General features: G+C 41.0%; 1 protein-coding gene across 1 annotated transcript in view; it reads right to left on the bottom strand.

The window, feature by feature from the left end:
* LOC128618719 (neogenin) overlaps window positions 1–15,840 on the bottom strand; it is a 132,689-nt gene that overhangs the window by 20,000 nt on the left and 96,849 nt on the right. The window contains exons 6-9 of the mRNA XM_053642518.1: window positions 12,888–13,042; window positions 12,413–12,533; window positions 724–943; window positions 394–548 (exon numbers count right to left, since the gene is read on the bottom strand). Coding sequence (XP_053498493.1) covers window positions 394–548; window positions 724–943; window positions 12,413–12,533; window positions 12,888–13,042 — 651 coding nt within the window. The remainder of the gene's footprint in view (window positions 1–393; window positions 549–723; window positions 944–12,412; window positions 12,534–12,887; window positions 13,043–15,840) is intronic.

The raw sequence follows: 15,840 nt of genomic DNA, 5'->3' as shown, positions 1-15,840 counted from the left end.
GAAAGGATGTGTGATACTCCACACTAACAGTAAACGTGTTTCAGGATTGAAGTGGAGACCCTGGAGGTGTGAGAAAGCAATGCTACTGTCTTCAGGCACTATATCACCAAGAGTACTCGTTAGGCTGAGTTTTCATCAACACGCAGCTCAAGCCTTGCCAAAAATGACAGAAAGCTTCATTGTGAAAGGGGGCAAAGCTCTTGCATTAGCTCAATACAGCATTGGTTTGCTGGTCAGCTTGTTTTGAGTAAAATTGGACTCGGTGCACGGAAGTCCAGTTTGGCTCCGGTGTGGAGTGGCAGCACGTCGGAAAGGAGTCTTGGCCAAGTTTCTACTCTTTGCGGTGAAGGCTATAAGGCAGAATGTGTGTGGCTGTGTGTGCATGTGGCTTACCTTCAGGCTGGGTGGCCACTGTAAGAGGAGCAGAGCTTTCACCCAGGCCGTTTCTGTTGGACGCCACCACCCTGAATGTGTACTTAGTGTCAGGGACGAGGTTGTCGATGGTGACCTGCAGTTCTCCTGGAGCTGTGGTGTTCTCAACACGCTCCCTGTCGAGAGCGAGAGAGAGAGCAAGCACAAGAGGGATACAGTTCTGCTCTCACTGCTGAAATAAAGATGCTGTGTTGCTATGTGTTGAGTCTTAAACTGCATAGCTGAGTATTTACCACACAAGATGATCCCACCTAGCCTCTACCATGTCTTGCAGCAGTGTGGAGTTCCTACCTGCTGGAACCATTGAGGCTGTAGAAGACGGAGTAGGTGAGGTTGTCTCCGTGCGGCTCGGCCGGAAGCCTCCAGGTGAGTTTGATGAAGCGGGTGGAGACGAGTGAAGCCACGAGGTCGCGCGGGGGTGACGGGATGGAGCCTGAACGCTCCCCGGAGTCTACATGGTCAGTAGTGGCACTGGTCAGTGAGGGGACGGGAGATGTGGGGAGGGCAACGTCTTGGGTACGCAAGGGAGACATCACGGAGGAAGGTGGAGGGAGACAGGGAGGGCAAATAATAGATACGTAGGTGGGGACGGAGGAAAGGAGGGCGAGAAAAATAGGGGGGGAAAAAAGAACATAAAATTGACAAAAAAATAAAAACACAAAACCACAAACATTCCACTATAAGAGACAAATGAAAAACTACAAATTTACAATGGCGTGAGAGTGCAAGAGATGGAGCTGATATAAGAGGCAGTCACGCAGTAGACCTGCATGCAGAAGGCCCATAATGACCGAACAACACACAAGTACGGCACTGACTGATGACAGGAAGCATCTTATATCAGCAAAAAAAATAAAAAAGGTTCATTTGCTGTTGACATTAAAGAGCAAAATACATTTTTCTAAATTCATAAAAGCATTCCATCGAAGAGTTGAGAATTACTACAGTAATCACAGCAGCGTTCTCTCTAAAAAATATAATCGTGCTGTGCTTAATACAACAAAACAACTCCAGATTGCTTCTTTCCTGTTCCTTTGGCCTTATGTCCATGGTTTATGACTCAAATCGAGCTGTCCGTATCATTTGTAAAAACAGCAGTCACATCCATGCAGCCCAAAAACCCTCAGACAGAGAAGAGCACTCTTCTTGCTGAATACTGACAAGCCCATTTTCTCTTCCTGGAGGCCCGGCAGACTGGAAAACGACCCGTGGTGAATACTCAAGGCAATTCATTATGTTCATTTGCAGTGGGATGGGCAAGAGACAAAGTCAGTCAGGCAAACAAGAGCATCTCACAGCAAAGCTCCAAGCAACAACCAGAAGCACAGAGGAAGCGTAATTAGAGACAAAATGCATGTGGTTGGAGAAAAGCTGAGTGATGTATTGTGATTGTAGTAGAATAATAAATAAAAAAAATCACGGAATTGCAACGATTATGTGAAGTCTTGCATAGAAGAGTTGAAAAAAATAAATAAATAAAACGTGTTAAGCTCAAGCCAAAGCCAAGTGTTGAATGCTAAAAGCCAACTCTATAATTTCCTACAGAAACCCTAAGCAGGAGTGTGTGTGTTGGGGATTACCCTTTGTGTAGGCTATGTGTTCATTCACCGCATGAATGAATGTCGGTGCTAAAGCAGGGAAAGCGACAGCTACAAGAGGTGGCTGCCAGCCTGAAGCGCTTGGCAACGAGATGCCCATCTAATGCCAGCTGGAGTCTGTCACACGCAAGGACCACAGAGTGGAGCTCCTCTCCTAGCAAGATACACCATTAATAGCAGTCTTTAATCTGGCTACGTTACAATATTAATAGCGGACCCTAGATAGACCCTGGATATACAAAATGGGACAATTGTGACTGGCTACTGCTGAGGATGGCACCACATGGACAGTCTAAAGATACATGAGATTACTGTGGAGGTTACTACTAAAAAACCCATGAAGATAGCTATACGACTGCAATTTCCACAAACAGTTCTGCTCTCAAGTCTCCATCAGTGAACACTGGATAAGTTCAACAAAACAGACTTCATGTGAAAACTATAATGAATTTCCTGGTTATACACTTGCACTTTTTGACCATGCAGTACACCGTTATAGAAGGGGATTATTTATAATCGCACTATCCGGTGTCACCCAGATGAGGACGGGCTCCCTTTTGAGTCTGGTTCCTCTCAAGGCTTCTTCCTCATGTCGCCTCATGTCGTTTTTCCTTGCCATCTTCGCCTCTGACTTGCTCATTAGGGATACATTTATCCATTTAAAATGTATATCCCGAATTTATATATTTCTGTAAAGCTCCTTTGTGACAATATCTTTTGTTAAAAGTGCTATAAAAATAAAAACTGAACTGAATTGAAACGCAAATTCCAAAAGCAGCAAGGATGACTAGGTGAGAAATCAGCACCAAAACTTTGTGCATAGTAAATAAGCAAGTAAGTACATTTCATTTATAGAGTCCATTTAAAACGATGTCTATTGACCCGGGTGCTTTACAAAGTGATCTAAATAGATGTATATATTACTAATCACATGCAGTGTCAGGATTTGCTCGGTAAATATGAACTCTGGATGTATTTATTAGCTCAAATGACACTTCCACGTGCTACATTTGAGCCAAGGGTCAATTCTAATAACAACTTAATGGTGTATAAAGTTACAGTCAAGCATAAAAGTTTGCACATGAAATGATAAATATAATTAAAAAGATAATTCATGCTAGTTACGTCTCTGTATCCTAAAGAATTAACAACAAAGTAACAACATTACTACATGATGTGCAAGCCTGATTTCGATTGCTGAGAACAGAAGTTCCTTCATGAGCCCGGTAAGTCTAATCCTATGTCATGAAAGGGGTCAAAGTATTTATTACATATCGATCTTATTCAAATAGTGTAGTGGTAGATGTTGGTTAAAGGGCTTGGTTAAATAATGTTGGTCGCAGAGCATTTGATGTGATGTGTAGATGTGCATCGTATGTGTTTTGAAGTGTTGATGTGCATCGTATGTGTTTTGATGTGCTGATGTGCATCGTATGTGTTTTGATGTGTTGATGTGCATCGTATGTGTTTTGAAGTGTTGATGTGCATCGTATGTGTTTTGATGTGCTGATGTGCATCGTATGCTTATGACAGAATGCTGATATTCATCGTATAGAAGGTGCTTCCAAAAAAATAAGTTGCTTGCAAATGTTTTTTCTGCAGGTTGAATGGTCACAAATAGTATGGCATTAACAGCATACATACTGTACGTACATACAGTATATATAAGACATTTATAATTATAAAAAAAAAAAAACACGAAAAGGGGATTCTGAATGTAAGAAATGTGTGGACTTCTACTCAAATATAGCTAGTTATTTTCCATGTCTGCGTTCTGTAGTTGTCTCTGGCAGGGATGTTTTTGTGGGTTTTTTTCTCTTCCACTCTTCGGTAGCGTCTTCATGTCTGGGTTTGCTCCATTTCTAAATGATGGATTTCACTTTTGGAAATGGCATTCCTATTGTTATCTCTGTTTGGTATATTTTTATACACTGCTCCAGCTTTGTGAAAGGTCAATATTTTCTGATTACTCGGGACAACAGGGTTTCTGATTCATTTGGCTCTTATGTTTTGTATACAAACTGTAACATACATTTTTGATTCTCATCCAGCGACCCTAAGGTTTGTTTGAATTAGTTCAATAACGGTAACTAAGAGAAAGAGTAGACCTGACTGTATATTAAAACAGACCCTGAGCCACGCCAAAGCCACATTTCCTCTCATCTCACAAACAGCTAAAGACCTAAGCACTCAAATCACCCACCTAGTGTACATACCCAAAAGGTCAAGGTCACAGTTTCCCAGCATATCTCTCTCACCAAACACGTCATGGATCAGCAGGGGAAAGACAACAGGCCACAGAGGACAAAGTCAAAAATACTGCTAACACAGCAGGTCTACCCACCTCACCTTGCTACACGCTGTTTAATATTAGAAGCTCTATTTATTAATGGCTCTATGAGGCAGGTGGGTGCACAGGATGGTGGTGGATACACACCCTAATGACAATGCATTTGCAATATATAGACACAGTTTTCTCCACAGGACAGCCACTGATGTAAAGCATCAACCTTGCTCTTTAAAGAGAATGTCTACATTCAGGAAATGGGTAAGTGCACAGGAGGAGTACTCTGATATTACTCTTAAATGTTATCAGATATGGCCTAAAATAACATTGTAATCATGAAATCATTGGAAAACCATGCTTAAAGGTTTTTCCTATAAGCTTATGGACCTTTCTCATAGTTCAGAAGGTTTACACATTACTGTGATGTCTAAAGAAAGAGGTCTGCAGTCTGGGGCAAATACAAACAGGACACCTGGGAACTGCAAGTCAGCGCTATATCTTCCCATCACCCATAAACCTATCTGACAGGTGACCTCTACAAAAGAGCTGCAAGGTCTCAATAGAGCACTACAAATAGCAATAACGAAATAGCTCAGTGATCTATAACAAGAAACCATATATACCAGACCTTCCACTGCAAGAAGGCTGAGGTAACAAATATATATCACTTTACAGAAATGATCAATGCATTTACACAAAAGATCCTACACCAGGATGAGAAACAGGTCTTGAGAACACATCTTGATCTCCTCTTGGTCTCAAACCTATTTTGTCTCCATTTGAACTAATTACAAATACGTTTACCTAATTTAAGGCAATCCTATAAAATGGCGCCTTTCTAGAACTAACTTTTTAATTAGTTTTTTTTCTGCCTTAATATACTCTGTATGTTTTTACATTAGAACATGTTTAGCTAACTTCAAGAGTATCTAACGGGTGTACAATATCTGTCTCAAAGCTGCCAATCTGCCAAGTTTAATTTGCCGAACCATTTACAGGTAACTAACTAGCTAACGTAGCTAGATAATGTGTACATTGAGTAAAAGCAACCTACCCTGCTGAAATATCTAGTTTAATCTGACCAGCTCCAAAGCACAGACTGAGCTAGGCAGACTGGTAGACCGTCTTTGCTAGATGGTAACCGCAATAAGTTGTTTTTAAGAAAATAACATAGCAACTAGATATTCTAGATAATATATAGATAAGGTAATGAGATAAGATAATATAGACAAGACAATTAGAAAATTTCAAACATTCATTGATCAATTTAGTCTAGTAATAAGAAAGCTGGAAAAGAAAAGAACTCACCAGCTGGTAAAGATAGTCTACAAGTTTAAACAGGTGGTAACCTGTTTTGGCAGCTGGTAGCTGCAGACCCAAGGTGGATTTTTCAACATCTGCAGTAGCATTGTTTAAAAAAAGAAAACAACAACAACAACAAGAACAACAACAAAAAAAAAAGCTAATAATTTGTAGTGGGCTTCTAACTAGCAAAATGTGGTCTGGATCATGGTTTTGTACTCTTTAGCTTTTGGTCTTGTCTTGCTATTGTTTGATAGGGGTCTTGGTCGGTTTGGGGCTTGGCCTTGTCTTGGCAGGTTTTCGTCTTGGTATTGGTTGGTATGGGTTATGGTCTTGTTTTGGGTCTTGGACTTGTCTTGGTATTGGTTGGTATGGGTCCTGGTTTTGACACTGGTATTGATTGGAGGGTCTTGGTCTTGACTTGTTATTGGTTGGTATGGGTCTTGGTCTTAATTGGTATTGGTTGGTAGGGGTCTTGGTCTTGTCTTGGCATTGGTTGGTATGAGTCTTGGTCTTGACTTGGTATTGGTTGGTAGGGGTCATGGTCTTGACTTGGTATTTGTTGGTAGGGATCTTGGTCTTGTCTTGGCATTGGTTGGTATGAGTCTTGGTCTTGACTTGGTATTGGTTGGTAGGGGTCTTGGTCTTGAATTGGTATTGGTTGGTATGGGTCTTGGTCTTGTCTTGGCATTGGTTGGTATGAGTCTTGATCTTGACTTGATAGTGGTTGGTAGGGTCTTGGTCTTGACTTGGTATTGGTTGCTATGTGTCTTGGTTTTGACTTGGTATTGGTTGCTATGGGTCTTGGTCTTAATTGGTGTAAGTTTTGGTCTTGTTTTAGTGTCAGCAGAGACAGTATTGACTACAATACTGTACTAGACTGATATTCAAAGATTTACATTTAAACCTTTACAACAGTGGAATTAGACAAAAAAAAAAAAAACTTAGACAAGTGAATATACCTTGTCATAAACCTGTCGTCATAAATAGACCCTGTATTGTTTTTCGGTGGTAAAGAATACAAAACCGCATTCAGGAAAACTGTCATTATGAGTATTATTGTTAGGAGCGTGCCTGACAGGATATTTGCATAACCTGAAAACCACAGGGGGTCTTATCACAGGAAAGGGAGGTGTGGGCAGAAAATCTGCACCCCTCTGGGAAACACATTTATGGCTAAATTTGCCAATTAGTTATTGAATGCAGACTTATGAAGGAAATATAGCTCTATTAATAGCAGTTCACCATCATCAGGGTGGAGTGAAATGTAGCACTCACTCAACACTAGGGTTCATGCATAGGTGGGGTTTCAAAATGCTGGAGAATAAAACAGCCATTATAGCATGAACATGTCACTCTAAAGCTGAAGCTACTTTTCATTTTGACCACACTGAAAAATCCAAAGCAGAGCTTATCAAATGTAGCCAACCAGTCATTACTTTAAGCAAACTCTCTCACTGAGTCTCCCTCCCACTTTACCTCTCTCGCAAAATCCTGCACAGTGCAGGCCAGCTCATCAGCAGCAATTCTCTGTCTGATTGCTCATTGATGAAATAGCAGCCTGCAGAATTACTACCTCTGTAAAACAAGAAGAGATTTGACAAGGGCGGGCTTTTACTGTTATCATGAAGATGACCCGAGTAGTCTCAGCATCAGGGGTGGCTGGTATAAATGGGCTACCAGGGCTAAGCACTTCTTTCTTTTGAAGATAAAGACATCATTATAAGGGTTCATTTCTGGCATCTACATCAGATTATTTGTAGTTAGCAAGGGCACCATCAATGATCTTAAGGAAAATACACAGAATGGTATGAAGAAGCGAGGATGGACTGAGGACAGTCGTGTCAAGTGATTACACAGAGTGAAACACACCCTACATATGAACTCCATTTATGCTATTATTTTACAGCCCTTGTTGCTGACACATTCTTAACACATCATCATCAGTGATTGAGAACTCATTGGTGTAATGATCCTTCTATTCATTTTATTTGGTTTGAAGAAATAAAAGTCCAAATGTAAGTGAATAAAATCATGTGTATGCTGAGGAAAAGGACAAAGCAGAGAATCACAGCCAGCTTTGGGCAGTTTTTTAAGACTGTTAGAATCATTTAAGTGTCTCATTTACATCCTTATTAATATTTATTTACAAGTTATCTGAGATACACAGGAGTAAACTTTTAGGACACAACACATTTTGCTGAAATACTGCTCTGCTCTGAAAAGATACTACACTGTGAAATTGTAGAGAGGTTCTTATTGGCATGGATTTTGGTCTTGTCTTGATACTGGTTGGTATGTGACTTAGTACTGCTTGGTATGTGCTGTGATTATGGAATTGGTTGGTATGGGTCTTGGTACTGGTTCTTATGGGCTGTGGTGTTAGTATTGATTGGTATGGGTCTTGGTCATGTCTTGGTTGGTATGGGTCTTGGACTTGTCTTAGTATTGGTTAGTATGGGTCTTGGTCTTGGTCATAATGGGTATTGGTCTTGTCTTAGTATTGGTTGGTATGGGTCTTGGTTTTGGTCATAATGGGTCTTGGTCTTGTCTTAGTATTGTTTGGTATGGGTATTGGTCTTGATAGTAATGGGTCTTGGTCTTGTCTTAATATTGGTTGGTATGGGTCTTGGTCTTGTCTTAGTAATGGTTGGTATGGGTCATGGTCTTGGTCATAATGGGTCTTAGTCATGTCTTGGTTGGTATGGGTCTTGGACTTGTCTTAGTGTTGTTTTGTATGGATATTGGTCTTGGTCATAATGGGTCTTGGTCTTGTCTTAGTGTTGTTTGGTATGGGTATTGGTCTTAATCGTAATGGATCTTGGTCTTGTCTTAGTATTGGTTGGTATGGGCTGTGGTCTTGGTATTGGTTGCTATGGGTCTTAGTTGTACACTGGAGAAACCTTTTAGGACCATCTTCCCTGAAACACTTAGCCCTGAAAAGGTACTACATTTTGAAGGAGAAGAGACGACTCTCAACACTCAGGTGCCACCGTCAATCTTTTTGTGTAAAAACTCATGCAGCTAGTAAAGGGTTTGTTCTTGTTCAGTCTGGTGAGAATGTTCCAGGTGATAAAAGACACCTCTCCAAATAAGGCCATTAATAACCCAGCAGTCTGCTTACCATATGTCAGAGATGTACGCCCAAAGAATACAAACACTACAATGACTTTCAGAACTGGACTCTGAACAACACATATATTAGGATGTGTGTGTGTGCACACTCTCTACGTTCTCCCTGACTGGACCAGTGATTAGATGGATCACTGATACTAAAACATCGAAGCAAACACTATAAACAACAAAACGATCCTATTAGGCAGTAACACATTGTAGAGCACTGAGATGCAGATTTACACTCAGTGCACACAGACGTGAGTGTAAGAGGTGATAATATATTGCTTGGTAGTGTAAATGAGACACAACACATAGTGCTAATTAATGAGGGAATTTTAATTGGAGATTGAGTAGTAGCGCTACTATATCTCTGCCTGTAGACTCCCAGTGTAACAGCTAGAAACACACGAGCAGCATGAAGCAGACTTCACACACACAACAATCAATGCAGTGGCACTCACACCTCCCATGTGCTGTAAGAGTGTGAGAAAATGTGCTTGTGCTGTGACTGCAAAAGATATTGCGCGACAGACTGTGTGCCTGTGTTGAGTGACAAAGAATGAGTGTCAGAGAATGAGAGCAAGCAGAAAGTGCAGCAGGCGAGTGGGTATGTGTGTGTGGGTATGTGTGTGCGGCGATGACCGTCTCTCGTGTGATCTTCAATGCATGAAAAAGGAAGCGTGTACCTGCATGCAAATTTGCCTGTGTTATATCTTTCCACCATGAGCACAGGAAACTGCAAACAGCCATAAGACTCCAGGACTATTATCAAACCCCCTCCACTAAACCATATACACGCATACAAACACACACACACCTAGAAACTAGCAGGAATTCTGCAATTTCCGTCCACGATTCACTCACCTCAAAGACCTATTTGTAAAGTCACATTTATTTTGTGCTTACAGTAGTTTAGTGTGGCATTTGCACTCAGGCAACCATTAGATAGAACATTTACTCCCCTCTCATTCACTGTACCCAGTGACCATACAAGTTGTACCATGTGACCAAGTTTGCCATCAGTCTACCAAAGAAAATAGCAGAACCTTACTTTCTGTAATGGCAAAAGTAACTGCTTGATCCTGGTGAGGGTTGTGGTGCGATCCGGGAATATACTCTGGATGAGACACCAGTCCATCGCATGACGTTATGGGCACACACATACACACTCATTCGTACCTAGAGACAATTTAGAGCTGCCAATCCACCGACATGCATGTTTTTACAGAGGTAGGAGGAAACCAGAGAACCCTGAGCAAACCCATGTGGACAGAAACGAATATGAATGTACTCACTGTCTCACCAGTGGTGCATTCATGAATGACAGAGGCCAACAAACATTGCCATGGCTAATTATCTAACCAGCCATTAATATTTCTCAGTTAGCTTTAAATGGTGGGAGGAAAACTGAACTCATGGCACCTTAACATGACTCAGGTTTCATAGTAATAGCAATTATTTTTGCTTCGGATATACAAACATGCTAGTATGGTGGAAATTCAGTAAGAAATAAAGTAAAAAATGTAAAAGATATACGCTATATGGCCAAACAATTGTTGACACCTGACCATCACACCCATATGTGAGCTTTCCCCAAACTGTTGCAACAAAGTTGGAAGCACACATTTGTCTAGGGCAGGGGTGTCCAATATTATCCGCAAAGGGTTGGTGTGGGTGCAGGAAATTGGACACTCCTGGTCTAGGATGTCTTTGTATACTGTAGCATTGAGATTTCCCTTCACTGGAATTAAGAGGCCCAAACATGTTCCAGCATGACAGTGCCCCTGTGCACAAAGCGAGCTCTGTGAAGACCTGGTTTACGAAGGTTGGTGTGAAAGCGCTTGAATGGTCTGGACAGAGCCCTGACCTCAACGCCTTTGGGATGAACTTTAACACCGACTGCTCCCCAGGCCTCCTTGCCTGACATCAGTACCAGACCTCACTAATGTGCTTGTTGCTAAATGAGCAAATCCACACAGCCACGCTCCAAAACAGACTGGAGAGCCATTCCAGAAGAGCAAAGAAGTTCGACTCCATATTAATGCCCATGGTTTGGGAAGATGATGCTCAACAAGTATACAGTTGCAGTCAAAATTATTCAACCCCCATTGCAAATCAGGTTTATTTTTACACAATTTACAGAATTTCTTCTGTCTGCAATGAAGATATCAAACAAAAGCAATTGAAATAGTTCAAGACAATGAATGCTTCAAGTGGTTTCCCCAAATTCAACTGAAAATGCAGCTTATAATGACTTCTCCAGTTTCAAAATTAATTCAACCCCATGATTAGAATCGCTCACAACAGCACAAATATGCAAAACAGGACAGGTGTTGTCTCATGCACACCTGATGCATCTAATCAAGGGCTTCATTATTTGCACCAGATGTGCTTGAGCTGGAACACATGAAATACCTGAACTGGCTAGGGGTAGGAAATATATTAAATATCTGGAAAAAGGAAGCCGTCAACAGCTGCAAGCAGATTTCTGAGAAGGCAGGTTGTGAAAAACCCTCGAGTGACTGCAAAAGACCTGCAGCAAGACATGGTGGGTTGCCACTGAGGTTTCAGTGAGCACAGTAAGGTGCGTACTAAACACAGAAGGTTTCCATGCCAGAACTCCAAGACGTACACGACTACTGACCCAAAAGCACAAGAGAAATCGCCTCAAAATCATATAAATAAGCCACAGAAGTTTTGGGATTCTGTTCTGTGGTGCGATGAAACAAAACTTTTCAGCATGATGCATCGGCGGTATGTCTGGAGGAAGAAGAATGAAGAAAGAACACTCTGTCCACAGTCAAGCATGGTGGTGGCTCGGTGATGCTCTGGGGCTGCTTTGCATCCTCTGGCACCGGAAACCTGCAGCGTGTGGAAGATAAGATGGATTCATTGGAGTATCAGGAAATCCTAGCAGAAAACGTCATGCTGTCTGTGAGGAAGCTGAAGCTTAGGTGTCATTGGACCTTCCAACAGGACAATGATCCCAAGCATACCTCAAATTCCACCAAGACTTGGTTGCAGAAGAAGTCCTGGAAGATTCTACAGGGCCATCACAGTCACCTGACTTGAACCCCATAGAAGATCTCTGGTGGGATTTGAAGAAGGCGGTTGCAGCACGCAAACCCAAGAATATTACCTGAACTGGAGGCCACTGCTCATGAGGAATGGGCTAAGATTCCTCAGGAACACTGACAGAAGCGCTGCATCTCGTTTGCAGCAGGTCATAACAGCAAAATGGTGCTCTACTAAGTACTAAAGATGCTTGCCATGAAGGGGTTGAATAATTTTGAAACTGGAGAAATCATTATAAGTTGCATTTTCAGTTGAATTTGGGGAAACCACTTGAAGCATTCATTGTGTTGAACTATTTCAATTGCTTTTGTTTGATTTGTTCATCGCAAACGGCCGAAAGTCTGTAAACTTTGACAATAAACCTGATTTGCAATGGGGGTTGAATCATTTTGATTGCAACCATATATGGTTGTGATGGTCATGTGTCCACACACTTTTACCATACAGTGTACATATCGCAAAGAATTATGAGCGAGAATAATTCCAAACTCAATTCTAAGCTAATAAAAGCATGATTCCTATTTAATCCAGAATCATGCAGCGCTACTTTTTAGCCAACAGCAAATGCCCTAATCAGCCCGAGTGTGAGTGCAGTCCTTACCCAGGTCCAGGATAATGAGCTGGGCGCTGGCCTGGGTATTGCCAACCTCGTTCTCAGCCACACACTGATAAAAACCTTCATCAGACTTCACCAATCCCAGCACCTGCAAATCATGCTGATTCTAGGAAAGACATAGAAAAACATGTCTGAAAAACAGAAAAACAGGAAGCTGCCTTTCTGAGAGGAATTTGAATGTCATAGTCAAGGTCATGCAGCTGATAATTACGCAAAAAAAAAAAAAAAAAGCGCAGATGTTATGACAAGGACACTCTCAGACACAAACTAATCAAGTGAATTTTAAGACAGCAGCATGGGCTAAGGGAAAATGGAAAACATTACGTGACAGAACCCAGTTCAGCTTTTCTGCACAAAAAAAGAAATCCAAATCAATCCTAATGCAAACACTGACACTCATCAATCTAGAAAGCAAAAATGGACTCTAGCAATGGACTTATCAGAAGACATTTTCACATACCACTATTTTAAAGTAGTCACTGGGGATGACAGCATCTCCGTTCTTCACCCACTTCACCGTCGGAGCTGGGGAGCCCATGACATCGCACTCAAAGATAATATCCATGGCCTCGTGAGCGTACATGTTCGAGGGTTTCTTTAGGAAGCGAGGGGGAACTGGAAGATGGAGGGAAATGGAGGGGGAAAATGAATATAAATCAATACAAATACATAAAGGTGATAGCGAGGCATTTCAGTGCAATAAAAGGAAAGAGATCATGAACAATTGAAACTATTTCTTCGGTTTACTTAGCTAGAAAGTACAAAAAAAAAAGAAAGAAGCAAAGCAACAAGAGTAGCTCTCGTCACTATATTGAGTGTTGATTTTAAAAACGACGGGTCTGAAATGGATCCTCTTGCGCCGGCCTTTGCCTCATAGTTTGTGAAATATATGAATATGTGCACTCGGATACCTTGAAAGGACTGCCAGTGTGCAGAAGTGCATCACAATGAGAAATGACAGAATGTAATATTTGTTTGTAGTGGAGCTGCAGGGAGGTGAGGTATAGAGAGTCACTTCAATGTTTAAGTGTGTTTCACTGCGGAGAAGTGGCAGTGCCAAGCTGCTCCACGGAAAACACTGCTCGGTGTTAAGCCTTGGCTCAACACGCGCCATCGTCCATGTCTAGCGGCAGATTCTGAAATCCCATATTAACATGAACTAAGGGTATTTAATTCTCCCTCTGATCTGGCAAATTAGTCAATTTAAACGGAAAAACCAATTCATATGAATGGTGGTTTGGAAATGACCTCCTCTGACTTATGCTAATAAGTCATCCTAGGATTAGTGCACAGAGAAGTTGTCAGAAACCTAAAATGCTGCAGAGTAAAATAAAATAAAATTAAAACATATAAATAAAAACATTTACTTGCTTACATTAAGTAGAGCTAAAAATACTGAACGCTTTCCAATGAATAATACATGTAGTACTCAAGTGTATGAGCAGCTTGTGGAACATAATGTCCGGAAATACTGTGGAAAGCAAATAATATAACGCTCATATAAACTAAACAATGCGACACAATACACTGTTGTTAATGGAAGAATCCGAGATCTGGATGCTGTCTCCAAGTCTCTAAATAATTAAGAGCTCCTTAATTATTTGTATAATAACCAAAACATTCTCGCCGTTATGGCCTCTGTGTTACGCTTATACGTTAGGGCAGGGCTGTATTTAGTTGATTTAATTTAGTGGACTAGTTCAACAAAACAGACTATTTAAAAAACTATAATGATCTTTCCTTTACTTTCACACTATCCGTTGTTACGCAGATGAGGATGGGTTCCCTTCTTCCTCATATCATCTTAGGGAGTTTTTCCTTGACACCGTCAGCACCGGCTCGCTCAATAGGGATACATTCACACATTTAAAATCTGTATCTTGTGTTTTATGTTTCTGTAAAGCTGCTTTGAGTCAATGTCCATTGTTAAAAGCGCTATACAAATCAAATTGGATTGAATTAATTTACAAGAAAACACATCGAAATGAAATTTAGTTTAACATCCTATGAGCACAATCCAGACAGAATCCAGAGAGAACGGTGACTGTGTTATGTGGTGTATATTTCTGCCAATTAATGAATATAATCATGTGATTATTCAAAAATAGACACACACATTCCCCCCAGGTGTGTCTGCCCATCACCCCAAACATCTACCTTGGGCAGGGCTTTTTGTGATTGAGGCAGAAAACAAAAGCCTTTCACTCAGCACTCAGATCACATCTGCTGTGTCTCCTGGGCGCTCAGAGACAAACAGATCCACCTGTACTGTCAGTCGTCAGAATGGAATGAGTAAAAAAAATAAATAATCCCTCGGAAATATAAAAGCGCCGGAAAATATCACCAGACGCAAGTCCCGGGAGACCTACATCCTATTTTTGAAGGTGTCAGCAATAGAGGTCGCAGTAAAGGTGAAAAAACATCCACACCTACAGTCAGGGAGGTGACAGATGAGCTCCAATGGCCAGCGCGCGCACACACACACACACACACACACACACGCACACACACCATGAGGACAAAGTCAATTACTAGTCCACGTTTTTTTTTTTCATTTCTGCTTCAGGCACATAAAACCTGTCGCCGTCTCGATTGCATTAAGAGGGAACTATAAAGAAAAGAATGAGTCATAAATTGTCATCAGTAAACTTTTATAATTCTGAGTCCTGCAATTAAACTTTTATTGTATAAGCAGGTGAACACTCTGAAACATGAGAGATGTGGATCAAAGCGAGAGCCAGTCCAATTCAAAGGGACCAAAACACACTATCTCTCATACTGTATACCTCCTCCCGCACTTTATTCTCCATAGCATATAATCTGACTGGCTTATGTTTCCTGAGAACAGAACATGTGCTTCTATTAATATCGGCAGAATGTGTCTGAAACATGACATGCATGCTTTTAAATCCTCTCGTCCACTCAAATATGAACAAAATCCAAATAGAAAAGTTCTCAACATATTATTATTATTTTTTTAAATCTGGGATAATCTTTAATACTGGGATTAAAATGTAAATAAAAATGCTTAAAGGCCCTTGTTAATAAACAGGAAGCACAAAAGTGATTCTTGTATCCATTACACTCTTATTCACAGCTGTACACACACACACACACACACACACACACAGACATCTGGAATCTGGAAGCTCTGTGAGGATATAATTTTTTTTCCTGTTTTATCATAAATATTGCTGATAGAATAACAGATAAAAAAAATACACAGATTATCAGCCATAACATTAAAACCACCTGCCTAATATTATGTAGCTCCCCTTTGTGCCACCAAAACAGCTCTGACCCATCAAGGAATGGACTCCACAAGACCTCTGATGGTGTGCTGTGTTATCTGGCACCGAGATGTTAGCAGCAGATCCTTTAAGTCCTGTAAGTTGCGAGGTGGAGCCTCAATA

The sequence above is a fragment of the Ictalurus furcatus genome, chromosome 14 (genome assembly GCF_023375685.1).
Source record: "Ictalurus furcatus strain D&B chromosome 14, Billie_1.0, whole genome shotgun sequence".
Taxonomy (NCBI): Eukaryota; Metazoa; Chordata; class Actinopteri; order Siluriformes; family Ictaluridae; genus Ictalurus; species Ictalurus furcatus.
Note: the sequence above shows the minus strand (reverse complement) of the source record. Positions and strands in the feature narration are given on the sequence as shown.